Source organism: Limanda limanda, chromosome 6 (assembly GCF_963576545.1).
Source record: "Limanda limanda chromosome 6, fLimLim1.1, whole genome shotgun sequence".
Taxonomy (NCBI): Eukaryota; Metazoa; Chordata; class Actinopteri; order Pleuronectiformes; family Pleuronectidae; genus Limanda; species Limanda limanda.
Genome location: NC_083641.1, coordinates 25839831 through 25865522, shown reverse-complemented (window position 1 = coordinate 25865522; position 25692 = coordinate 25839831). Strand labels below are relative to the sequence as shown.

At 42.5% G+C, this 25692-nt stretch overlaps 2 protein-coding genes across 3 annotated transcripts in view; one reads left to right on the top strand and one right to left on the bottom strand.

Moving 5' to 3' along the window:
* The window catches only part of LOC133003351 (rho GTPase-activating protein 42), a 74249-nt gene extending 54758 nt beyond the window's left edge, over positions 1-19491 (top strand). The window contains exons 7-24 of the mRNA XM_061073059.1: positions 1718-1822; positions 3600-3729; positions 4723-4823; positions 5362-5471; positions 8432-8510; positions 8758-8797; positions 9149-9211; positions 9369-9443; positions 10406-10490; positions 10689-10747; positions 11326-11431; positions 11538-11697; positions 12259-12409; positions 12651-13049; positions 13398-13560; positions 16089-16148; positions 16587-16666; positions 17460-19491. Of these exons, the coding sequence (XP_060929042.1) occupies positions 1718-1822; positions 3600-3729; positions 4723-4823; positions 5362-5471; positions 8432-8510; positions 8758-8797; positions 9149-9211; positions 9369-9443; positions 10406-10490; positions 10689-10747; positions 11326-11431; positions 11538-11697; positions 12259-12409; positions 12651-13049; positions 13398-13560; positions 16089-16148; positions 16587-16666; positions 17460-17548 (2055 nt within the window). The 3' untranslated portion in view covers positions 17549-19491. The remainder of the gene's footprint in view (positions 1-1717; positions 1823-3599; positions 3730-4722; positions 4824-5361; positions 5472-8431; positions 8511-8757; positions 8798-9148; positions 9212-9368; positions 9444-10405; positions 10491-10688; positions 10748-11325; positions 11432-11537; positions 11698-12258; positions 12410-12650; positions 13050-13397; positions 13561-16088; positions 16149-16586; positions 16667-17459) is intronic.
* A 666-nt stretch (positions 19492-20157) lies between these two features.
* On the bottom strand, positions 20158-25179 carry pgr (progesterone receptor). 2 transcript variants are annotated; one of them, XM_061073057.1, is made up of 9 exons: positions 25082-25179; positions 24329-24742; positions 23492-23601; positions 22495-22611; positions 21892-22197; positions 21636-21780; positions 21407-21537; positions 20931-21088; positions 20158-20827 (listed from the first exon to the last, which is right to left on the bottom strand). In XM_061073057.1, the coding sequence occupies exons 1-9, from the start codon at positions 25177-25179 to the stop codon at positions 20672-20674; spliced, it is 1635 nt and encodes a 544-aa protein (XP_060929040.1). In that variant the 3' UTR covers positions 20158-20671. The 2 variants fall into 2 exon arrangements, with proteins under 2 accessions (XP_060929040.1, XP_060929039.1); XM_061073056.1 differs by having other exon boundaries at positions 24329-25179.
* Between the last annotated feature and the right edge of the window lie 513 nt (positions 25180-25692).

Sequence of the window (25692 nt, the reverse complement as noted above, 5' to 3'; positions counted from 1 at the left end):
GGGATGACAAGCTTCAGCCTTGCCTGTGATGAATCTGGTCACAGATAAGATGGTTCACCCTTGAACAGTTGATATACCAGAGCCTCATCGCAGAAATCAAATCAGCGGCTGTGTGAGTCCGCGGCTCGGAGCAGCTCTGAGAGTCGGTGGGATCCGGTGAGCTGGAGATGGAATCAGCTTTTTATTCCAACAACACTGACGCTGCTTTTTTTCCACGACGGTCAGTGATGTGTCTGTGATTCACAGAGAATCAGATCAGAATCCGTCAGACGTACAGAAGAGAGAGAAGTTTCTGAAACTTTTATTTTTGTGCCTCTGCGTGGGTTGTGTGATATTCACCGCCGCAGTGACAATTTAAATTCAAACAGATGTGTTAATTATATTTTCTACAAAGTACAATTTTGTTAATTTAAAATTTAATGAGGTTTTGACTTGTTCAGAGTGTGAATGTGTGTATGAGCTGTGATTGACGGCATGCGATTAAAGCAAATGACAGGTTTTGGCAGATGAGAGTAAAACAAAAATAAAAATCCCCGTGTTTGAGAACTACAAAGTGATAAATGTGGAGCTTCCTGCTTCCTGCTTCCCTCAAAGGAAAAGTGGTACATGAGGATTGGCTCCTAAATGGTGGAATGAGCTCCCCATTGACATCCAGACATCAGAATGTTTACACAGCTTCCGCCGCAAACTAAAAACACACCTCTCCCGACTATACCTTGAATAAAAAAATCAAAAAATACTAACAATTTTTGAAACTAACAATTTAGTAGCACTTAAATGGCACTTACTTATAGCATTTTGTAATTTTGCTTTATTTTTGAAGAAATTGTACTTTCTTGATTCTTGTTGTTCTTGGTTTGTGCCCTCTGGGTTGAACGCACTTATTGTAAGTTGCTTTTGGATAAAATGAAATGTAATGTAACGTAATGTAATGATGCACAGTAAAATCAGCATACCCAAATTAACACTGTAAGAGTTGGTCTTCACACTTTTAAAGTGTCTATATGGGTCCACACCTCAGTGTTAATTTTACACTTTTTCGAGTGTTGGTACCTTTACACTAAGTTAGTGTAAATTTGAATCTTTTTGGAGTTAAAATGTAACACTGCCTAACACCAACCAGTGTTGTTTTTTTTAACACTTCTATGTAGTGTTAGCAATTAACTCTCTCAGAGGACTATATATTAACTACACAAGTGTTACCCCCATAACACTTAAAAGGTGTCAATATAGTTCTTATATATATATATATATTCCTAAAAAAAATACTTAAAATTAAAAAGGTAGTCATGTTTGGCAGTTTAAAAACATTTATTTTCAAACTTGCACCACAAATATTAGAACATGCAACAGTAGGGCACAATGTATGTCCTCTCACTCTCATTAGAGTATTGCTTATCAAACGGTCTAAGATACGTCAGCTGGTCAATGAAAATCACAATATGTTCATTCTTTTGCTCTTCTATACAGTATGCATGAAAATGCTAATCGAAGTACAGTGTGTCAACAGCACTGCCTATTATGAAAGCACGTTGTTCATGTTTTATGATATTACAGATTTTCTTAAATACAGGTAGGTCATCGGATGCATGTAAAATCATAACTCTGTGATGTAGCTGTGGTTATTGTTTCTTGTGTTCATAGAAGGTAATGACAAGCTGCAGTAAACCAGACCAGCTCTGTGTTCTTTCATGACTCACATGTGGTCTCTCTGCAGCTCCTGGCCTTTCTTCAGGGTCTGTTCACGTTCTACCACGAAGGATACGAGCTGGCTCACGAGTTCGAGCCGTACAAGCAGCAGCTCCAGTTCAACCTGCAGAACGTAAGTCCCCGGCACCCTCGGGGGGGTGGTGGGGGGGTTTGTGCGCCGAGGCAACCAGCCACGTAATCACATTCTGCAGCTTATCAGGTCCCACGATGCAACAGGCAGGAGTTCACACAAACGGATGTGTGTTTTCCGAGTGTTGTGTTGCAGGCAGTTACCCATTTAACGTTTGAGTTAAACCTCAGCTACTGACATGTCCCCCCCCCCCACTCCACCCCACCCCTACCTCCCTCTATCGCTATATGACCTCACCTCCTGCAGCCCGGCGGCCAAAATCTCACTCTGACCAAAAGTGTCAGCATCATTGCTCTGAAACTTTCCACTCCATCAGAGGTGTAAAAAGTACTGAAATAAAGTACCTTTACTTTGATGAAATTGTACTTAAGTACAAGTAAAAGTACCCATCTAAAAATCTACTTAAGTCAAAGTAAAATGACCCATTTCAAAAACTACTCAAAAAATTACAAAGCACACGAAAAAACTACTCAATTACAGTAACGTGAGTAAATGTAATTCGTACCGTCATACTAGCCCCTTGGTACTGTGCAGCAAAGTTATTTTGAGATATTAAGCTGTATTTGAAATACTGTGATGATGGAACAGCAATGATTTTACAGAAACATATGTTGTTATTCAATTTCAAGCAAAAGCAGCATCAATATAATAATCCACATACCAGAGACTGGAAAATTTGTTAAATTACGTTTATGCCCCATTATGCCTATTGTCGCATCATACCTAAATTGTATATCTATTGTATATGCTATATTGAAATTAACAATCTCCACTTCATTTAGAATCTGTATGACATTTTTTTTATATAATTGGAAATTTATTCAGGCAATAAGGGGATATCCCTTTTCTCTGTGGCCTCAGAGGCAGGAAGCTCCACTCGGAGCTGAGGAAGGTGAAGCTCTCTCCTCTTCTCCCATGACTCCAAAGAAAGACACATTTCTTGCAGCATCAACAACAAGAGTCTCTTTCCTAATTTGGCCTCATCCTTTTCCATTATGGATGTAATGTGTTTGGATAAGATGCAGTGTTTGTATTTTCCAAGGAGCTTCCCGGAGTGTGAGTCTCTCTCTCAGGTGTCCTCATGCAGCTCCACAAATATGAATCATTCGCCGGCTTGTTTGTGAATCCACAGTTATTGAAATCCACAGTTATTGAAAATTGGAACTCTTTTCAGACTGTTCTGCTAATTGTTGCACTCACGCCACAATCTCAAATTTCTGATCTGATCAAAGTCAAATTTGTAATTCGCAAAATTTTTCCTAAAATTCTTAATTAACCGCTTCACGAAGAATCAGACACCACTCAGTCAAGGATACAGACAAATCGTTAAATATCTACTTTCATGAATAATATGTTGATTTATCTTGTTCCAATAATCAATTAATCATGTTGCCAAGTTTGGAATCTCTTTTAATTCATGAGAATATTCATAACTGGTTCATATTGTGACCGGGGCAGCGGGATGAGAGATTGGCTGAAATCAAACACCGTAAAGTGGCTCCCTGCTGATCAACAGCGGCTGCATTGATCGAGCCAAATTCATGAAAGCCTGGTTTGAGCTTCCCGGAGTGTGAGTCTCTCTCTCAGGTGTCCTCGTGCAGCTGCACAAATATGAATCATTCGCCGGCTTGTTTGTGAATCCACCGTTATTTGCAGTCTCCGAGCAAAATAAGGACATTTCCCAGATGAGAAATCGCACGGCACACAAAGATGTCATCTGTAACACAATCCCACGTTTTTTTTGTGTTTCCGCGCACAGACACGAAACAACTTTGTGAGCACCAAGCAGGAAGTGGAGAAGCTGATGAAGAGGATCAGGACGGCGGACCAGGAGTACAAACCCCTGGGCCAGTGGGCGATGGAGGGCTTCCTGTACGTCCAGGAGAAACGTGAGTCTCTCAGGCTGGGCTCCCGGCCAGCTTCACCCCCCCTTCCCCCTCCCCCCCCCGCTGCTCTTCACTTCTAAGTGCACGGTTATGCATCCATCACCATAAACATGACTTGAGTTTCTCCCAGGCCTCGGCACAAGAGATCATCTGACACACAACTCATAATTCATCCTGTTCTCGGATTCGCTTTGAAGTCTCTCAAACAAGGAGAGGGGGGGGTAGCTTTTGATCAGCACTGATAAACAACTTTTGATTTATCCCGCTTTAATTGAAAATTGATTTTCAGAAGTCCTTCCAGAAGTCTGCGTTTCAGAGAAGAATACTTCTTTTTTTTTTTATTTAAACATATATTTATTGGTTTTATATAGTTTTATACATTTACATCAATTTACATACATACAAGAACCTTCACCAACCTGAACATATGGCAGCATAAATGGAAATAAATAATACAAAAGTCACAGAAATTGCTAAGATATGATTTCAACATAAATTCAAGTAAAAAAAATTACAATGAAAATACTAATTTAGTTTAAACTAAATTAAAACAAAATTAAATACATATATATAAGTAAAATAGAATACAGTCACTAACAAGAAACAGAGCACGGCACACATTCCTCATACCAGATTAGTCACTTCACATTTCCAATGCCTCTTCAATGTCACCATTCCTAACAAAGTCCAAAAACATCTCCCAGATACTGTAAAATTGAGAAGCTTTCTTCCTAACTACATGTGGTAACTTCTCAAGAGCCAAACTCGACGTTAAGTTTTTTAACCAGTGGCCTAGAGAGGGGCAACGAACATTCCTCCACGCCAGAGCTATTGAGCGCCTGGCCTCTAGAAGACACAGGTCAACCATTTTTCTTTCTCTATTAGACAGAGAACAATTGTCTGGATAGATGCTAAATATACATAGCTTAGGATTTAGAGAAGAATACTGTTACTTTTCTTATTTATTATTAATTTTTCTGTATGTTTCTGCCGCAGGTCCTCTGGGATGCACGTGGATCCGTCACTACTGCACGTACGAGAAAGGCAGCAACACCTTCGCCATGAGCAACGCGGACATCAAGTCGGCCGGGAAGCAGGTATCAGTTCAATCCGATGGAAGTTTACTCGCAGGTTTAGTCGCAAATACAAATGCTACAAGCTGAGATAAGACTGTGATCTCTGTGGGTGAAAGCAGAACTCCTTTGAGGCGGATGAGAATGTCTCAACCCCCTCCCCCAGAGGAAGGGAAAAAGTCAAGATGACAGAACTGCAAATTGGCCTCAAAACACAAAAGACTTAACTGGAGGAAGACAAAGACGGTTCAAAGACAACACAAGACACAAATAACCAGAGAAGGGAAACCAAGGAACCAGAATAACCTTGAGGTTTCAGCTTTTTTAGGGCAGCGACTGAGAGTTTGTGCTGATCAAATAATGGAGTTATAGTTGTTTCTTACTTTGTGCATTAAATCAAAGTATTCTTTTTTATGGCACTTGTTAAACAATCATATTTTTAGACCTGTATCAACATTTCGCATTTGCAGAATCAGAGCAAGTGGATTCATGTTTATATTTTTCCTGGTAGTTGAGAGGCTGTTTATTCGTGTGTTGTTTTTTTTTATTATTATTATTTTAGAACGGCCTTGTCCTGAGCCAGCCGGAGATGTTCAAGCTCCGATCCTGCATCCGAAGGAAAACCGATTCCATCGACAAGCGATTCTGCTTCGACATCGAAGTGGTGGAGAGGTCTGTGGAATCTGCCTGCTCTGAATAATATGCTTCATCACTTTACCTGCTCTGAAAACACAGAACCTGATATTTAAAGTTATTACCACCAACACCAGGATGTTGTCATTTGTTTTTCTATTTGTAGTTCTGACAATGAATTTAAAGACAACATTTAAAACTATAGGGCAGGACACGTTTTTTTGTCATCGAGATTCTTGAATTATTAAGAAATCAAGGAAAATGTAGAATCTCACTATAATTAAGAAAGTGAAAAAGAAATCCTGGATCTGATAACCATGGCAACGCTTTGTAAAATTGAATTTAAAATGCTCATATTTAAAAAGTAAACAGGGGGTAATTCTTCTTCTTTTTTTTACATTTAACATATTTTACGATTTGAAGTTTAGTTGATGTTTTGTTCCTCATGCATTTTTATTTCCATTGAACCCGACTGATTCTGGCAATTAACCCAGATCATCTGAGGGAGTAAACAGCATTAGAACCTGGTGTGATTCACAACTTCAAAGACCCCCCGTTGACCAGTGATACATGTTTTCAGCTGTTTGTGTCCTGCATGTCTCTCTCTCTCTCTCTCTCTCTCTCTCTCTCTCTCTCTCTCTCTCTCTCTCTCTCTCTCTCTCTCCCCCCCTCTCTCTCTCACTCTCTCTCGCTCTCGCTCTTGTTGTTGTTGTACGTTCACGACGTCCGTATTGACTCTGCTTCTAAAACCAACTCCCGTCTCTTTTCTCTGTGTTCGTGTGGATGTAGAAATGACATCTGTCGTGGAACTCTTTTCAGACCGCTTCAGTTTTTCTATAAAGTCCGGTATGTGAACTGACCCGTGCTGCATGTGCTGCATGAACGTTCTGCTAATTGTTGCACTCACGCCACAATCTCAAGTTTCCTGATGTGATCAAAGTCAAATTTGTAATTCTTGAAACTTTGCCTAAAATTCTTAATTAACGGCTTCACGAAGAATCAGACACCACTCAGTCAAGGATACAGACAAATCGTTAAATATCTACTTTCATGAATAATATGTTGATTTATCTTGTTCCAATAATCAATTAATCATGTTGCCAATTTTGGAATCTCTTTTAATTCATGAGAATATTCAAAACTGATTCGTATTGTGACCGGGCAGCGGGATAAGAGCTGAAATCAAACACCGTAAAGTGGCTCCCTGCTGATCAACAGCGGCTGCATTGATCAACCAAATTCATGAAAGCCTCATTATTATGAATATTATAGAATTCTCTCATCACAGTGTGTTGCTGCCGCGTCGCACCAGCCGCTGCCACCGCTCACCCTTGGCGATTGTTGCTGAGCATGGAGAATAACTGCAGTTTATTCGCAGGACAACTCATTTATCATAAACAGCGATGCCCCGAGGTGCTTATTCCAACCACAAGGACAATGTGGGCCAAGCTCCAGTCATCTTCAGGCTCATCCATCTATCCTTGTTATAATAAACATGCTGTTGAGAGCAGTGCTCAGACAGAAGCAGGCCAAACGTCAAGGGTGTCTACACCCAGGTTACTGGTTTATTCAGTCACAGAAGGTATTTTAATTTGATCTGCTGGGATTGTGACACATCCATCTTATTACGAAAGCTCAGCATGAAGCCCAATTATAAATAATTTTCCATTTTTTGAGTGCCACACTCTCCACTATGTATTTCAATCAATCAATCAATTAAATTGTATTGTTCATATTCACAAATCACAGTTTGCCTCAAATGTTTCAACCAAAAGTGAAGAAAGACTCACAAAAAAATCCCTTTTGACAACAATTGTGCTTCAACAAGACAAAATGTCCAGTGTGGAAATAGAGTTTTATGAGCAGTGTTAAATTCCAGATCCTCAATACAATAAAAAACTGTCTCAATCTACAGTAACGTGTCTTTTTCTAGAACGAGTGTCCCTAGTAATCCACAGCTTACTGGTTTATTTAATCACAGAAGGTATTTTAATTTGATCTGCTGGGAATGTGACACATCAATCTTATTATGAAAGTTCAGCTGGAAGCCCAATAATAAATAATTTTCCATTTTTTGAGTGCCACACTCTCCACTATGTATTTCAATCAATCAATAGATCAATCAATCAATCAATTAATCAAGCAAGCAAGCAATCAATTCAATTGTATTTGTATTGACCATGTTCACAAATCACAGTTTGCCTCAAATGTCTCAACCTAAATTTAGGAAATACTCACAAAAAAATTCATTTTTGACAACAAGCATTGCTACAATAAGTCAAAATGTCAGCTCAGGAAATAGAGTTTTATGAGCAGTGTTAATTTTTAGATCCTCAATACAATAAAAACTGTCTCAATCTACAGAAACGTGTCTTTTTCTAGAACGAGTGTCCCCAGTAATCCACAGATCTGTCAGCAGGTTGTTTTATGTGGAGTCTGTATTCCTGCACAGACGTCTTCATGTTTTCTTCATAAACACACAACCCATGTTCAAAAATCTTAAAACCCAAACTATCTGCATGTCAAAAACAACCCACTGAGGTTGCTTTTGCTGCATGTGTTATATTAATTATAACACATGCACAACCTGACGTGGCTCCATGCTCGTGTACTAACTCTCACTACTGGTGGGGTGGAGTTTTATTTTTATTTCTTTACAGCAGTAATCATCAGGCGAAGTCGTATCTACCGAGGCCGTGCAACAAACACTCGTGTGCGGTGACGGTGTGTGTGTGTGCATGTCGGGTGCAAAAAAACAAGGATTCACTCTAATCTCAAGCACACGTATAGCTTTTAATGGCGGGGGGGTGTGGAATGCGAGCGCACCGAGCCGAGCCAGGGCACCGCATCGTTTGAGGGCAAGAATTTTTGCACACGAGCTATTTTAGTCGCACTAGTCCTTTTATAGTGGTCTGAGCCAGTGTAAACATGCTCGGTCCAGGGGCCCCAGCGGCACTGGGATCAGACTGAGACCAGCTTCTTCTCTGAAATCTGTCCAGGCATGGCGTCATGACCCTGCAGGCGCCGTCAGAGGCCAACCGGAGATCCTGGCTGGAGGCCATGGACGGCAAGGAGCCGGTGAGGAACTGTTGCCAGATTGTCTTTTGAAATATTCATGTTGGTGCCTGATGCTCGTTTGCCCCGGGAAGGTTGGTCGTCACTGGCGTCCTCTACTGGTGGCGTCCGAGTAGAAACCATGACCTCACCGTCCAGCTTGTGCTAATAATAGACCAGTCAAGGAGTGCTGGGAAACAAATCATTCTTCTTCTTCTTCCTGGTATTGTGAAGCAACACTTTAATAATTATTTTTACAACCTTTCTCTAGATTTACAACCTGCCGGCCATTCTGAGCAAAAGAGAAGAGAGTAAGTGTTTTTTATTATTTGAATCCTTTCAAACCCTTTTTCTTGATTTTAAATGAATCCTCTTTCATTTAATTCATCTTTTTTAAGGATTGGTGATAAAATCCCCAACACACACATATCAAACAACACATTTTGTTACCTTTGGCTACAGCGTGTGTGTTCATTAACACAATCACTTGACACACATGCACTCAGCTGACATGGTGAATCCTTCCAGCAAGGCGGTGGGGGGTCGTATCTTATTAGTCAGAGCAGCAGCACACGGGCAGAGCTTATTATTGCTGCCTGATGCGTGGTTAACCCAGACAGTGACTGACGTGTGTTGATCCCTCTCCTCCTGTTGTATTACAGCGTTTCTTAATGAGGCGGGATTTAACTTCGTACGCAGATGCATCGACCTGGTGGAGACGAGAGGTGAGGCCGTTCAAACACAACCACACAACACGCTGCGGCCCGGGAATAACAATGTGCTCCATTCATCCGTCTGGTGGCCGTGGCAACGGGATGCTTGGGTTTGTCTTTGTTTCGCTCGTTCCACTTCTTTAATTTCCCTCTTTCTTTGGTCTCTCAGGCATAAACACGCTGGGGCTGTACAGAATCGGAGGGGTCAACTCCAAAGTCCAGAGGCTGATGACTACAGTCTTTTGTGAGTTGCCTTGATATCACAAAAAGAAACACATGTTCCCACTCACTGCCCCACGAGGAATTGGGTAAAAATAGCCCAAAATCAGACGTTTATGATTATTCATAATGGAAGGAAGAGTTTTTCGTTGCTTCTGAAACCGATCCTCATCATTAGTATCATTGTGTTCAGTGTCTGAAAGCAGCTGGTAGAGCTGAGCAATGATAAACATGTTAAAATCAGTCTATATTGATAATTGCCACGATATACATCACAATATTTTTCTTTTAAGTTTAACATTTTTGCTACTGAATGAAGGTTTTCGGGTATAAACTCTTCTACACGAACAGAAACTGACAAATACTCGATAAACAGGAAATCAGTGGGCTAGTCCTACTCACGGTGCACAATGCATAAGCAATTTATTGATAATTATTTGGAATGTAGATGTAGATTATTGTAGAGTAGAGTTTTTCTGCCATTTCAGCGTTTCTTTATACCTTTTATATTTAATATCATTCTCACACGACAGGCAGCAAAACCACCAGGTTTGATTCTGTCATTTCCAAATACCACGGTGACCATTATCTTTAAATACTGATTATTTTCCATCAGCTCAGGTTGAGTCCTGAGCTGTAACAAACCTGACGTGACCCTGTAGAGTGAGTGAAGAGGTCCTCCTGGTGGCGTGAGGGAGTAACAGCCATCTGGCCTGGTATCTGTCATTACCTTGTTAGATATACATGTAAAAGAAATAGTCTGAATGATTGAGTTAAGCCTGTAAAACCCGATCTCGGTCTCGGCGACGCGAAACACACATGATCATTTCTTTCAGAGTCTTTTCCACAAGGAGACAGTCTGTATTTTTTTAATGCTCCTTCTGAAAGCCGCCTGCCGGGTCGTGTCAGGCCGCCTCGCTTTTCCTTCACACAGTTTACGGCTTAATCGTTGTGGCGATATAAAAAACAAAGTGTGTTCCCCAACAGCCTCCAAGGCACCTGCGGATATGGACCTGGACCCGGAGACGTGGGACAACAAAACCATCACCAGCGGCCTGAAGAATTACCTCAGGTCAGCTCGCCCCTGCCAGCTGTGTGTCCTCAGCTGTCAGGAATCATCATTATCTCCCTAATGTCTCTTTGAAAACCTCGGCGGTGTGAGTCACGCGCTCGGCGCTCGGTGCTGACTCACCGGGGGGGGGGGGAGGTGAATGTGGTGAAAAAGAGCTGTGTCACTCAGGGAATAAAAACTCTTCTCTTTACTCACCAGGTGTCTCTCCGAGCCTCTGATGACCTTCAGGCTCCACAAGGATTTCCTCCTGGCCGTCAGTAAGTTACCACCAGTTACGAACAGTCATATTGTAATAATAATACTTCATATTCTTTCGTTATTGCACATGAGGGATTATTAAACTAGCAGAGTAAACTCCCGTCAGTTAAGTTGTTTAAAGAGCAAGAGGCTTTGAACTGAGCCACAATTTAAATTATTTAATTTCAACATTTCAACGTTTCAACACTAGGAAAATCAAACAAGCAACGATTCGACCAATTAAACTTTTTCCATCTCAGAGAATGGCAGCGTGCCATGTGTGTGCCGAGGAAGAAATGTCAAACTGAGAAATTCAATCGGTTTAATCTGACTCATTTGTTTCTTTCTGCATCTGAGTCATGAGCACGGAAATTCAACGTGGATTTTGTTTTTGTTTTTGTTTTTTAACCATAAGTTGAATTCCGAGTGACGCCCCGGTTCTAACCACGTCTGTGTGTGATGAGCTGTTTGTTCGAAACTGTCATATTCAGTTTATGGATTTAGCAGATGAATTAACAACTGCACTGTCAGTGTGTTTAGCTCCAGAACATCTATCATCACCATCCTAATGATCTTCTATCAATTTGCCTTCTCTCAGAGTCGGATGATCAGAACTACCGGGTGTGTGCCGTCCACGCCTTGGTGCACAAGCTGCCCGAGAGGAACAAGGAGATGCTGGAGCTGCTGTTGAAACATCTCGTCACGTACGTATCTCTGCAGTGATCATATTGTCCTCATGGTAGTTCCTCTTATTGTCCACCATACATGAGACAGTGTCCCTAAGTGATTCCCCGTTGTGTCCACCTGCAGCGTTTCCACACAAAACCAGTGCAACCTGATGACAGTGTCCAACCTGGGGGTCGTCTTCGGCCCCACCCTGATGCGCGCCCAGGAGGAGACTGTGGCCGCCATGATGAACATCAAGTTCCAGAACATTGTGGTGGAAATACTCATTGAGAACTTCAACAAAGTGAGTCACAGCTTCAGAAAGCCCTACTTGAAATACACCCTCAATATTCAGGACAGTGACTTGGAAGTCTGATTCCCCGACTCTCATAGGCAGATGGTCTGTGGAAATGAACAGTTGTATCCCTTTTGAAAAGATTACATATAGTCTCAGAAAGAAATACAAGTTATTTTTAAAAATCTGGCAGCCTTATTTGGAGTACATGGATACACCACCAACAGTACCACAGGACTGTAACTATTTGGAGCTCTGAACCACATTATTTACTGTGTCATTGCGGTATTTCTCTGTGATGTGTCATCCTATGCACCAACTTTTTTTGTTGTTGTTTTTTGTTTTGTTTTGTCTTTGGTTGGGGGGAATTATGTAATTAGTTTTATTTCATCTATGTGTGTATTTTGTTTTTACTTTATTATGTAAATTTCAGTAATGTTTAATGTAGAGTTTTCTGTGTGCTCTGCATGTTCTCATGTTCTGAAAATATTTTGAAAAAAAAAATATTCTAAAAAAAAAAAAAAAAATATTCAGGACAGTCATTAATATTCTGTCATGGACCTCCACCAGATCTTCCACCAGCCTCCGGACCCCAACGTGCCCCTGCCGCAACCACAGAGCCGGCCGGGCTCTCGCCGGAGCCGAGCCATCTGCCTGACCACGGGCCCCCGGAAGCCGCGGAGCCTCTACACCCCAACGCTTTGTCTGGCAGACGCAGAAAGTGAGTACCGACCACCGCGGGTCATCACACCGCCATTTGCCAAAATCCATCAAGGGGCGTTTAATATTTGTCAGACATCTGCACAGTTCCTGACGGTTTCTCCTCTGACGAGCTGGCTTTTATGAAAGGGAGAGCTGAATGAATAATGGGATCTTTCTTTGAGTCATAAATTAACCACCTCCTCACTCGGCAGCAGGTTTTAATGAGGGCTTTGTATTCCTCCTCTCTGGTCCCTGCATAGGTGACGCTCTGAGCAGCAGCCCGGGCAGCACCCCCATGGGCAGCATGGAGTCCCTGTCCTCCCACTCCTCCGAGCAGAACGCCTCCTCCAAAACCGCCTCCTCCTCCTACGCCCAGGTGAAGGAGAAGTCGCAGCTTGACCTCCGCCGGGCGCCGTCGCAGCTCTCCCTCGGCCCCAGGAGTGCCGGGGGGGTCAGCAGCCCGGAGTCCAGCTCCAGGGAGGAGGCGGGCCGGACGGACGGCGAGTCGGAGGACGCCCTCAGCCTGTCCTCCGTCAGCACTGCACCCTGGCTGTCTCCCGCACCCAAAAAAGCTCCACACGTCCGGCCCGACCTGCGGCCGCCGCTGCTGCCGAGCCGCTCGCCTGCTCCCTCCCTGAAATCACTGCATATATCTGAAGGTGGGAAAACCAATGAGTAATCCATCAGTCCCAGTAATCGATTGTGTCTCCCTGGCAGTAAGGAAGGGGAAAGTAACCTCATGAAAGTGTCATTTTTCCAGACTGGATTCGTAAACTGGATTGTTTTATTGTCATAACTTCTTCCTCCAGGACGTGGTCATTTCAAAGAGTGATAGCCCCCCCTCCCCTGCCCTTCCCCTTTAAGCATGATTTAAATACCTGCATTAAAATCTTTCTGACATGGATCATTTCCTGAGTTATTTGATGTGTTTCAAACTTTTTTTTTACTGTCTTTTTTTTGTCATTTCCTGGCAGACTAGAACTTATTATTTGTGTCTCTGCCTCAAGGCCTCAGGAGCTGCTCTGGATCCGTCCAGAGTCTGTCACCACCGCTGGAGCCCAGGGAGAGCCTGAAGCCTGCGGGGGGGCACCCGGACCTGCCGCCCAAACAAGTCCTCCGCCGCCGGCTGGACACGACCGTGGGCAACGGATACCAACGACCTGGCTCAGTGTAATGACCTCAGATCCTTGCTTCTGATACCGATCGTCATCATTAGTATCATTGTGTTCAGCGCGTGTCTGAAAGCAGCTGGTAGAGCTGAGTGATGATAAACATGTTAAAATCACTCTGTATTGATAATTGTCACTATAAATATCTAGGGGTGGGAATTGGCAAAAATGTGACGATTCAATAGTATTGCGATACTTGGGCCACGATTCAATAGTATTGCGATTCTGCGATATATTGCGATACTGCAAGTATTGCGATTTGATTCTGCGATATAGGAGGAAATATATAGAGGAAAATAAGACTGCTCAACTCACTTAAAATGTCACATTTAATTCTGTGAACAACATTGTCTTCTACACATTAACTGAAGTGCTAAAACTTTGTCCTTGAACATTCAGGACACAGGACCTTTGTAATTATTTTCTGAATAGGAGACCTCTCACATGAACCCTGAGCTCCCAGCACATAACTTACAATTATTTAAATACAATACAGTAACGTAAAGCAGACATAATAGAGTAACATAAACCTGAGAATAATCATATAAATAAGAGTAGCCTAGAGCTTCAATCAAATTGAGAAAAATAAACATATGTATGCTACTAGAGTCCAGTCCAGTTGGCTGCAAGGTCATGACCCAAAATGTTAAATTCATTTGGAGTATTGGCATTTTTGTTCAGAAAAAGGAGTTGGTCAACATGCTCAGATGTTAAAGTTCCTCTGGGCCGTTACTATATCTCCTGCAGTGGAGAACATCCTTTCTGCCTACACACTAGGTATCTTTTAAACTCTGAAACTCTCCTCGTCATGCTTTGCCAGCCAGGGGCTGTTACATATATAATTGTAAATAAAGTCTTTAAAAAAAATAAAAAAATGTTTAATACTTTGTGCTACAGAATCGATATAATCGCGGGCGCAAAATATCGCGATACTGAACAGAATCAATTTTTTCCCCCGCCACTATAAATATCCCAATATTTTAAATATTAGTTAAACGTTTTTCTTCCTGAGTGAATGTTTTGGTTATAAACTCTTTCTTTAAGAGCAGAAAATGACAAACACTTGATGAACAGCAAATTATATAGATTCATTATTAGCTCCTCACTGTGCACAATGCATCAGCAATATATTTATATATATATATTTGGAATGTAGATATATTTCTATTGCTATTACAAAAGATAATATTTCATTGCCCAGACATATTTTGAATTAGGTCACTTGTTTCAATTGTAAATCTGATATCTCTGAGTTTGAAGTTTTTGCTCGGGAGTGAAGGTTTTGGGTATAAACTCTCTATATGAACAGAAAATGACAAATACTTGATAAACAGGAAATCAGTGGTTCATTCCTACTCACTGTGCACAATGCATAAGCAATATATTGATATTTATTTGGAATATAGATGTAGATTATTTCATTGGCCAACCGTAGTTTGAATTAGGTCACTTGTTTCAATTGTAAATCTGATATCTCAGGGTTTAGACTGTTGTCTGAGGAAACAAGTGATTTAAAGCAGTTCCCTTGCCTCTGAACATTTTAAACATACCAGGCATTTCTCACTGTTTTCATCATTTAATGAAACAATATATTTATGACTGCATACGTATAATATCCCCTTGGGAATGTTGAGGATAAAAAGTCATGTCTCCTAAAGTCCTAATGGGAGAATGCAGATTTTTGGATCAGTGTGGAAAAGGCCAGCACTGATTAAACTGAGCGTTTCCAGGAAATGAGAGTAAGTCACGGAGCCACGACTCCCTGTCTCCACCTCCTCCTCCTCCTCCTCCTCCTCCACCACCTCCTCCTCCTCCTCCACCTCCTCCTCCTCCTCCTCCACCTCCTCCTCCTCCTCCTCCACCTCCTCCTCCTCCCTCTGTCTGTGACTGTGCAGCATGGAGAGGTCTCTGAGATCACATGAGTATGAGTGAGCAGATTTATGTCTGTTTTCCTCTACGGTGGGAGAACTGGCTTTAATTATGCTCCACCAGCTCCGGGGTTGACGTGACCCAGCAGCCAGCCTGCGCTCGGTTCTCCCGGGACAAATAGATTGTTTGACTTGTCCTGTGTCTGTGTGTGTGAGACAGACGCCGGTCACATGGCATCTCAAGTAGTTGTCCTTGTGTAGCACCCACCCGGCTCGCCCCAGGGTGCAGCTGTCCCCCTTGACTCCGAGGCTTGCGGTGCACAGGTTCGACAGCAGACCTGTCATTTGAGTGTTTTCACCTGGTTTTAAAAAGCTGAAGCTCGGTCCGCCCGGAGGAAGGAAACCTCCCGCCTCTCTCTCCTCCTTCTAGACAATGAGGAATGCTGGCACGGCCGAGGGGAAAGTGGACCGACTGGTTTTAGAAGGAGAAGGTCAGATAGGGTTGAACTTCTCTCTCTGGGGGCAGAACTGCCACTGGAATTGATTCATACCAGTATTGCTTTATAATCATCTCATCACAGGAGCTGTTTTTCTTTCTGTGACAAAATATGTTTGTAATCCATGATATATTGATCTGTTGTTTTTTTTCTAACGGTTGCAGGGTTGCTGCCAGAGCAATGCTGTTTGAAAACAACCCGTCCCAGTCAGTGCCAGTCGGAAGGTGCCGTTAAAACCATGACACAGCAGTTTTAACCTCCTCCCCACACATAGATAGATAGATAGATAGATTACTTTATTCATCCCCGAAGGGAAATTAAGTCGTCATAGCAGCCGGTATATTTGAATACAATAAAATACAATACAATAGAATAAAACAAAAAATTTTGAGGTAGAAAGAATAAAAACAGAAACACAAGATAAATAGGTAGATAAAGAGCAGTGGCAAGATGATGGTAATAGTACTGATGATATGATGGTAATGTTATTGTTAGACAGTATATAAAAATAGTACAGTATATATAGTATATAATATAACATAATATATATTTATATATGATAGTAATTATACCAATATAATAGCAGTATATAGAAATCTCATCTCTTCTAACCTGCCCTGACATCGCTTTTGTTTTTTCTATCTGCTTGCTTGTCTTCACAGAGATGCCAAGGCGATGTACTCCTGTGAGGCGGAGCACAGCCACGAGCTCAGCTTCCCCCAGGGGGCGCACTTCACAAACGGTGAGCCAGAGATTACTGTACTGCAGCAGTTTTCTCGCCACAGCTCACATGCCTCCTAACCCTATCCCTACCCGACATCTGATTCCCAGTGTTGTGTGGACGCAGAAAATGATTTCTGCTCTTAGCGTGACACCCACATATTCATTTGCTAAAGAAACAAACAGCCCCTGGGGATTTTTTTTCTTTATTGCCTCTCTGCTTTTTCCATGAAGAGATGACTTGGCCCACAACCAGTGCAGACAGGTCACTGTAACCCAGAGATGGAAGGCACCAGAGCCTGTTCCCTGTTACCACAGCAGAGCCAGCAGCCAAACGCTGAAACATCAACAAACTCTCCCGAGCAGGAACCAGCAGCCAAAGCACTTTATCAACCGATTCCTCCTCCTCCCAGTCCCGATTCAGCAGATCTGATCATCACCAAAGCTGCTTCTCTTGATTTTGATTGAATCCCAGCTATCGTTTTCCTCGTTGTTTTACTGGTTTCTACTCTTAAGTGTGCGATTAAGTAACATGATCCAACGTTCGAGCCGGAAAAAATGCTCTGCAGGGACGGAATTAATGAGCCGCCTGACCCCGAGTCTTCCTTGATCTGCTTTAAATGTTTATTCGTCTCTGCCTAATAGCGTCTTTAGTTGTTTTGTGTTTTTTTTTCCCCCTGCTGGTATTCACTAAGTCCGGGAAATAATGTAATTAAATCCAAACCCAGTGATTCTCATCAGATAACACTAAATCTGCTTCTCTTGTCTTTCACTGAAGTATTTTTATTTTTGTTCTCTCTCTCTTCCTCCTGTAGTTTATCCCTCTGTTGAACCCGGCTGGCTCCAAGCAACATACGAGGGAAGAACCGGTTTAATCCCCGAGAATTATGTCGTCTTCCTCTAACAGGTGGTGAACGCTGCATCTTTTTTCCTGGTATCCATGGAAGAAAAAAAAAGAAATACAAGATGTTTGTGGCTCGTTGTCGTGTGGCCAATTATCGCTGGCAACCAACATTTCTGCATTTTAAGTATTCTTCAAGTAGAGCAGTAATTGTTTTAACATGTGTTTGTGTCTTTGTTCAAGAGCGTGGTGTTTCAGTTTGAGGACAGGATTTTTTTTTTATTTCACATTAAGATTTTGTAACTCGAATACAGCTGCTTGTGCTCAAATTAGAATATCTTAGAGTTAAGTAAAGATAGTTGCTCTTCCACTCGTGCTAGCGCTGCTTCTGAAACGTCTGCTCTCGGATTTTTTCTCAGTTTTCTTCGTGCAACAAATCCATCAAAAATTCTCTCAACCAATAGAATTCAAGGTGTAGTTGCCCCGTTGGTGCTGTTTTCAAAAAACAAGAAGCAGGACGGCGCCTATTGTGTTCTTATAGCTGCTGTCAACAGTGTTCCCGTCACTAGTAAATTATCGGGAACACTGTGTGCATGACTCCGGTTACAGTAACCACGCGTACGTACAAGACTCTAACAGAAGTGAAGCCAGAACACCCACAACGATGGCGTGACAATTTTGTTTGTTCCAAGAACTGAAGCTAAAGCGCAGGAAATCTGCCCAAGCATCAAAATATCAATTAAAAATATAATTTGAGCACAAGCGGGGGCTGTTTGAGTGCAAGCGCATCTGTAAGTTCGGCTCTCAAACTTAAACACAACCTTGTATTAACGGTCCTAAAATTTCAAAGTCCAAAGTGTACCTCCATTTTCTATAACGACTCCATTGTTACATGTTTAAATGCTCAGAAAAAAAATAAGTACGACATTATTGATGGATGTAAATGTTTGTATATGTAATGACCCGTCGACTGCACTGATGTGTTTTTTTAGTCCTTAAAGATTCACAAACACAATCACAACATCAATTTCACAAGTTTTATTCTCAGAAATATGTAATAATAATATATCTAGAAACTTCCCGTAATATCAACATAAATGTTCAGCAAGTGCTTCATGAAAATCTGCACAGGCTCATAAACATTCGTCTGTATTAACTGTAATTCAACAAACTGTGATTTTTTTTTTTCTTTTAAAGTAAGGATATTAATCTAGTCTATGAGTAAAAGCAATAATGGGGGGGGGGTTGCACCTTAACTGTCATGTTTATGGCCTGTGATGGATGTTGGACCACTGAACCTGCTCACTGCTGCCGTGCACTTTCTGGTTAGCTACACAGCACTGTACTGTACATTGAAGCTCATACGTTAACCTGTAGTCGCTAATCAAAACGATATTAACCTCCTGTAGCTGTTTATTCATATAAATTATCACGTCAAATATAAAAAAAAGTGTTTTTATAACGTCACAAATGCTTCGATCATGAGGTGGAACCTTCAGCTCTGATGCTTGTTGTGGTACTTTTTACTCACTGGTACACTGGTGTACTAGCAATGACAAAGTATTCGATTGTGTTGTGTTATAGATGCCATTCGATATTTAATATTTCTGCCACTGTGGAAACATTTTCAAAGTAGAAAGTTATCAACAATAAATCCTTTTTCCTCTTCAGTCATTACAAACTATTGCTCCAAAAATAAACTTTCTCTGGCGGCCATACATGTATTTCTGAAGGTATTTGGGAATCTCACACTTGCCAAGATCCCGGAGTTCTTTTCCATTTGCACCTTTTAAGAAAGCGAAGTGACCTTGAAGGGTCATGAGGGAACGACACTCCCATACCGTCTGAATTCAGATGTCGGAAATTACGTCAGTATCCTGAATATGAAATCACTTGGCATCGTTGTTTTTATTTCTTTTCTATACTGGCGAGCTTGTTCCCTTGCAATCATAAACTGTGTCTTCACGGTGCCTGAACATGTCTATAAATAAATAGCGTGATTCATTTCACCTCCGCTTCCATATTCTTTTTACTCAGAGGAGAACTTGAATTTGGAACTCAACATGTGAAACATTTTCATTTTAATTCGTATTAGCTGTTGGGGGGTTGAATGCCTTATCTCTCTGGGCTTCTAATTTTAAACAGTTGTGCGTTTCACTTTTGTTAGGGGTAGTATGAGGATGTGGGTTCCTTCCTCTCCACAGTTAAATTTGGTTTTATTGCACATTTTTATACCTTCGTCAAGGCAGGTAAATTTATTTCACTTAAATAGAATTCGTTGTAGAGTTAAGTCCATTAGTTTTAAGGATTTCTTGATATTGTGAAAGACATTGAACATGACTGCACTCACTTGAATTAAATCCATCACATGCGTCCTACTAATCTGTCATTGTGTGGATTTTTTTATGTGGATTTAGAAAGTTAAAAAAATTAGAAATCTCTTCTATTATAAAAAATAACACATTTAGGGCACTGAGCAGAGATTTGCACCGACTCCACTAAATCACTCACAAGGTTTCTGTGCAGTTTTTCACCTCCACCTCAGAGGTTGCTTTTGTTTTAGTGGTTATATTATATATATATTGTGTAATTTTCTGGACCCAAATAAGAACCCATAACATTTAGTTCCCAGAGAATAATTTATGTATCTTAATTTTAAAAAATCTGGCATATTTAAAGGACTGATATATATACATGTGTGCAATTTGGTGCAGATTGATTGAATTTAACAGGACTATTGGTTTAAACACGTGTTTTAAAGAGAGTGGTACTCCTCCCTGACAAAGGTTTCTGACATAACATGATTATTTTAAATGGCAGGTTTCTGCATCTCCTTTATTAAGGAAACACTTTGGGTTAGAAACACTAAATATTTGTGCTCTAGTACAAAAATATCTCCAGAGGTTATCCACCCCAGCTGTTGACCATCTGTACACAGAGGACAGGATGGGAGAGGGCGGCTGCACCAGATTCACACAAGAGGAGCTTCATGGATTCATGCCTCTGAGTTCATAACATTCAAGATGGTTCTCGACTTTAAAACGTATAGAAACTTAGGAACTTGTTCATTGTAGTTCACCTCATAAAGAGCGTCAGAGGCCGTTTGGCAAATTACAGATGACTTGATTACATTTGTAATTGTTGGGTCGCTGAGTAATCCCGTGGCAGGAAGTGTCCACGGCGCCGTCACTTGCTGTGGAACAAGAGAGGCCTCACCATGCCGGCCAGGACCTTGGGAAGCTGGGAGGCAATGACCTCTGACATCATCTCCGGAAACTCCACCTTCATGGCTTCGGCCTGGATGTAGGTGCTCAGACAGAACAGGTTGACCTTCTTCACTATCTGTCGGAGGAGGGGAGACATGCAGACAGTTAGTCTTAGCGAGTTGGATTGAGACATGTGAGTTTATGGTTTCTTTGTGCTGAGCTGTAATGAGGGAGCCTACCTCGTGCATGGTGTCCATGAGCTTGGTGAGGTGGAAGAACCGCTGGGAGCTGGCCATCATGCCCTTGTCCCTCATGTGGATCGCCTTGGTCAGCTCCCGGATGTAGTTCTGTCTCATGTCTTCAAACACCGCCTGGCTCTTGAGTCCCTCGAGAGGCACTGAGGAGCAGAAACATCCAACAAATGATTTCTCCGAACATGCACAGTAGAAACAAATGTAGAAAAGTGAAGATTCAGTCAAACGTTATTGTTTTTTTTCCAAACTCGATAGCAGCTGCTACATAAATCCTGTCAAGGTCCCGTCGCCCAGCGCAACACTCAACACTCAACACTCCCTCCTCTGTGCAGCAGCTCCACAGCAGATTGTTATCGCAGCGTCACATCTCTGCTTTAACACTTTTATGCTGGATGCTTTTAATTCAAACAAAGGTCAATGTTGCAAGAAAAAAACGATTCGGGAGGTGCTTTATCTTTTACCTGTGTTGAGGAGTATTATGGCCTTCATGCAGAGAAACTCCTCGCGGGTGACTTGCAGATTTGAAAACTCCTGAGGAATGAACTGTATCGCCAGGCAGAGGTCGTAAATCGGAGTTCTCCTCATCTGCTCCCTGACGGAGTAGAAAAGAAAAAAATGGTTTCCAGACATCTCCAGAGCTGGTTTGTGAATATATGGGTCAGTGTCACGACTTTGACATCTTCTACTTACTGGCTGAGCACCAGGTCGGGGGCGAAGTATAAATATTCACTGGTGACGTTCTGAAAGGAGCGCCACCCGAGCGAGAACACCATCAGGTTCATCCAAGAGTACTGGATGAGGGTCATCTGATCGGTGATGTGAAGGTTACGAAATCCTAGGAAAGAACAGGAAATGTTTACTTGACATAATCTTGTTTGATTTGAACATTTCCTCTCATATCGCCATGGTGACAGTGAGGTGGCCCTGAGCCGAGCGAGACCGTTACCTGGCAAAGACTTGGACCACTTGACGATCCACAGCAGTTGTTTCTCACACAGCCGGTTGAGACTGGTGAGCAGGAGACTGGGCACGTCGGACTGGGAGTTGTCATAGCCCGAGTACATGATGTCCGGCTCGATGTTTTCCAGAATATTGAGGATCTGCTGGCTGAGCTGCACCTCGCGGATGCTCGGGATGCAAGACATGGAGTTCAAGGCCTGAGCGTCGGCGGACATGGCCAAGTGGGACTGGAACATCAGGGACGGAGCCAGGCCCAGGGTCTTCAGGGGCCCGAAGCGCTTCAGCTTCCTGCCTGTGGCAAAGGACACAAGACCCGGTCAGATTTGAGGATGAAGAGCACAATCTGGGCCGATAACACATCACAGGGCTATAGCTTTTATTTCTGTATTCCAGCTAAATTTACAATTTCAGTGTGGACGTTGAGAAAGAAGTTAAATTTCTTTTTATTTTATATTTTAACTCAGCAAATTGTCTGTTTTTAATCAATTGAATTCACAACTAACTGAAAAGATAGTTTGCAAACTTTGTCATTACTTTTTCATATCTGCCATGATGGTGCATTATCTCTCTGCAGAAAAAGGAACCCTACCTCCGAGCATCATCCCGGCTTGGTAGCACTTCCTGAGGCGACACGCTGGGCAATTTTTCCTCCGGATTTTGTCCACAATGCAGTCGTTTCGCCCGGCGCACAGATAGCTGTGATGGCCTGTTGAGGGAAAAATACACACCATTTTAACACTCCTTGAATCTCAGATACGTGAGGGAGGAGACGGAGAGGCACATAATGAGGCTGGGTGGTGGAGGGGAGGGGGGGTAGATAAAGGGCTCTTGGCTATTAGCGTGGCTGCTTCACTCCACTCGGAGTTCTGAGCAGAGATCTAAGGAAGAAAATTAGATGGAGGCTGTGAGGACAGAGTGACACGGCCGCGGTGAGACATAGTGGCTCTTACATATCTCCCATCGCCAGATAACGAGGGAAAAACAAGTCCGAGACGAAGAACACGGTGAACACTGGTCAGTGTGATACTGTTGTTATAATGACCTTTTAACAACTACCATCGAAGGTCAGTCAAATTTGATGCAGTAACTCCCTCTTTCACATGACAGAGCTGATATCAGAGACTATAATCCCTCCTTTGGGGAATTCGGTTTCTTTGCTTGTCCCGGTGCCCACTGATCAGCTGACAGACTTCATAAATCATCGTAACTTTAATTCACAGGGACACTAAAAATTTTACATTACAGACTATTGGAGTATGGTGATAAAAGGGGTGAAATATTACACATGCACCAACAGAACCAAAACATAAGATACACTATTTACTGTGTTGGAGATAGAAGCAGAGAGATGAAAAACAAAGAGATAGGGTCGATAAAACTAAAAGAACTGGATAGAATAAAGGCATTTAAGAATCTACTGTATCGGATGATGGCTTCATTTCCCAGTTCCAACGCATTAAATATGTGGCTTGCAAATTTGTGTGACTTGAAATGTGTACGCAAACTAAAACTGCCCGTAAAGAGTTGGATTATATCGACTCAACATTTCAAGGAGCAGGTTTTAGGTTTCCCCGTCTTTCTCTTACCTTCCACGGCTCTTTTAAAAAAGACTTTACAGCTGCCACAGGTCAGAACTCCGTAGTGACAACCCGACGCCTCGTCGCCACAAATCACACACTGTCTCTGCGGCGGCATACTGGGGAGGAAAAAACAGAGAAAGTACATGAAAGAACGCCTCCATATGAAGCTAAATTCAAATGAGAGATTTATTTGTGTCATTAAAAGGCAAAAACTCAATGTTCGTCTATTTAAACAGTCTCTATTTTCATTGTCTAACCCTGGACTTGTCTCAATGCTTACAGAAGAGGCATGTTTACATGTTTAGTAAGATGAGAGTAAAAATGATCCATTAGGATCCTGTTATATTTAAGAGTTTGTAGATGGATATTTTACGAGCTTCCTGCTGCTCTTAAGTGGAAGAACATTATTTGTTTTTAAGAAGAACTAGAGTATAGAATAAGTTAATAAAAATTGAACTTGAATGAAAGAGTTTCCATGAGGTACAGATGGTCAGTTGAGATACAGAAAACAGCAGATGTTGTTCTTCCAAATTCTCAGAAACAGAACTGACAAATAATCTTCTTAATAACTTACTGATCATGAACTCACATTGATTATTAAATTGAATTCACATCACAAAGTTAGTTTCAAAGTTTAGATGTGACTCCAAAAAGTTTATATTACCTCCGGCACTTGAAAAGTACTTGAAAAGTGAGAGTTTACAGAATGTAAATAGTTTGAGTTTTGTGTTGTATTTAACTTTTGTTTAAATAATAAGCTCTTTCCACCTTGCTTTTATTTTATTTTAACTATTCCACTGCTGTGTTAACTTGCATTTGACAAATAAAACTTGGTTTAATTACCCGGGGAACCCAGAGAAGGGTGAGTGGTTCCTCTGGGCCAGGGCCTGGTTCTGGATCCCCTCATAGCCCCCCAGGGTGAAGGGGTCGTCGGTCACACCTCCGGACTGGCACCAGTACTGCTGCTCGGCTGGCATCGGCCACCGGGCCACCTCGGGCTTATACATCGACTGCTGAGCTGCTGCTGCGTGGATGTTGGTGTCAAAGTTGATGGCTGTCTTGCCGGATGATCCGCACCTGGAGTCGGCCCTCACCTGGCCCAGCGCCGGCAGCTGCTCCGGCTGGTTCAGGTCCATCAGGAAGTTTGGAGACACGTCCAGCACCGGCCGAGGAGCCAAGGTGGCCACCGGCCTGAACCTGGACACCTCCACGTCCCCGAGCCCCAGGAGAGCCGGGATCTCCGGGGATGGATCGAAGCTGGGACACGGGGTCTCCATAATCCCCGAGGGCTCCTTCTCGTCCTTGATGAATTTATACGCTCCGGTTGTCAGCGCGCCTGGCAAACTGTCCACGTCCGTCCTCTGCACTTTGACAAAGTCTTCCCACGGCACATTGTTACACTTCACAAACTCACTGCCGCGGTCGTAGAAGTGTTTTGAAGCATCGAGCAAGTTATCTTTAAACACTGCGCCCTCCACGCTGGAGTGGAGCCCGTGGATCAGTGCGCCTCCGCCAGCGCCGTGTGCGTAATTACGCACGGAGGACGCCATGCAGGTTAGAGCCTGTGCCTCGCTGGAGAGTTTAATATTAACGTACCCGGCTTCACTGGAGTCCCCCCCCACTCGGGTGTCGGTGGAATCCACGATGGTAGCAACACACATGGAGCTCATCCTTCCGTTCATCTTGTTCTCCATCGTGTGAAGCTCCGGAGGCTGGACGCTGGGTGGCACGTCGTGGCTCAGCTCAGAGATCCTTCCTGTGAATCCTCCTCCCTCTTCTCAGAAAGACTGGGACTTCGTTTCTTTCTTCCACTGAAGCGTTTCTTTCTTTTGCCCTTCAAGTTTCACAGCTGATGAGAGAGAGAAACACAACGATACACTAGTTTCTAGCCTGGTCTTGCTTCTGAGGAGGAATCACTCGTAGTGCGTAATTACGAGTCCTGCCAGAAGAAAAAGCCCTGACATATTTGGACGAATAACAAAGTTTCGTCTCCTTGTTCTTGTGTGTTGCAAGTTTTTAAAGTTGAATAGATGTTAACTTATATAGTAACTTTCTTCGATCTGACTCAACCTCGGAGGAGCTGCCAAGAGAATAAACACAGGCTGGAGAAGTGTGTGGACTTACACGACTTTAACTGGAGACCTACGATAACATATCTAGCCAATGGGGAGAGTCAACAATGGATTTCCTCAATGTCAAGGGCCATT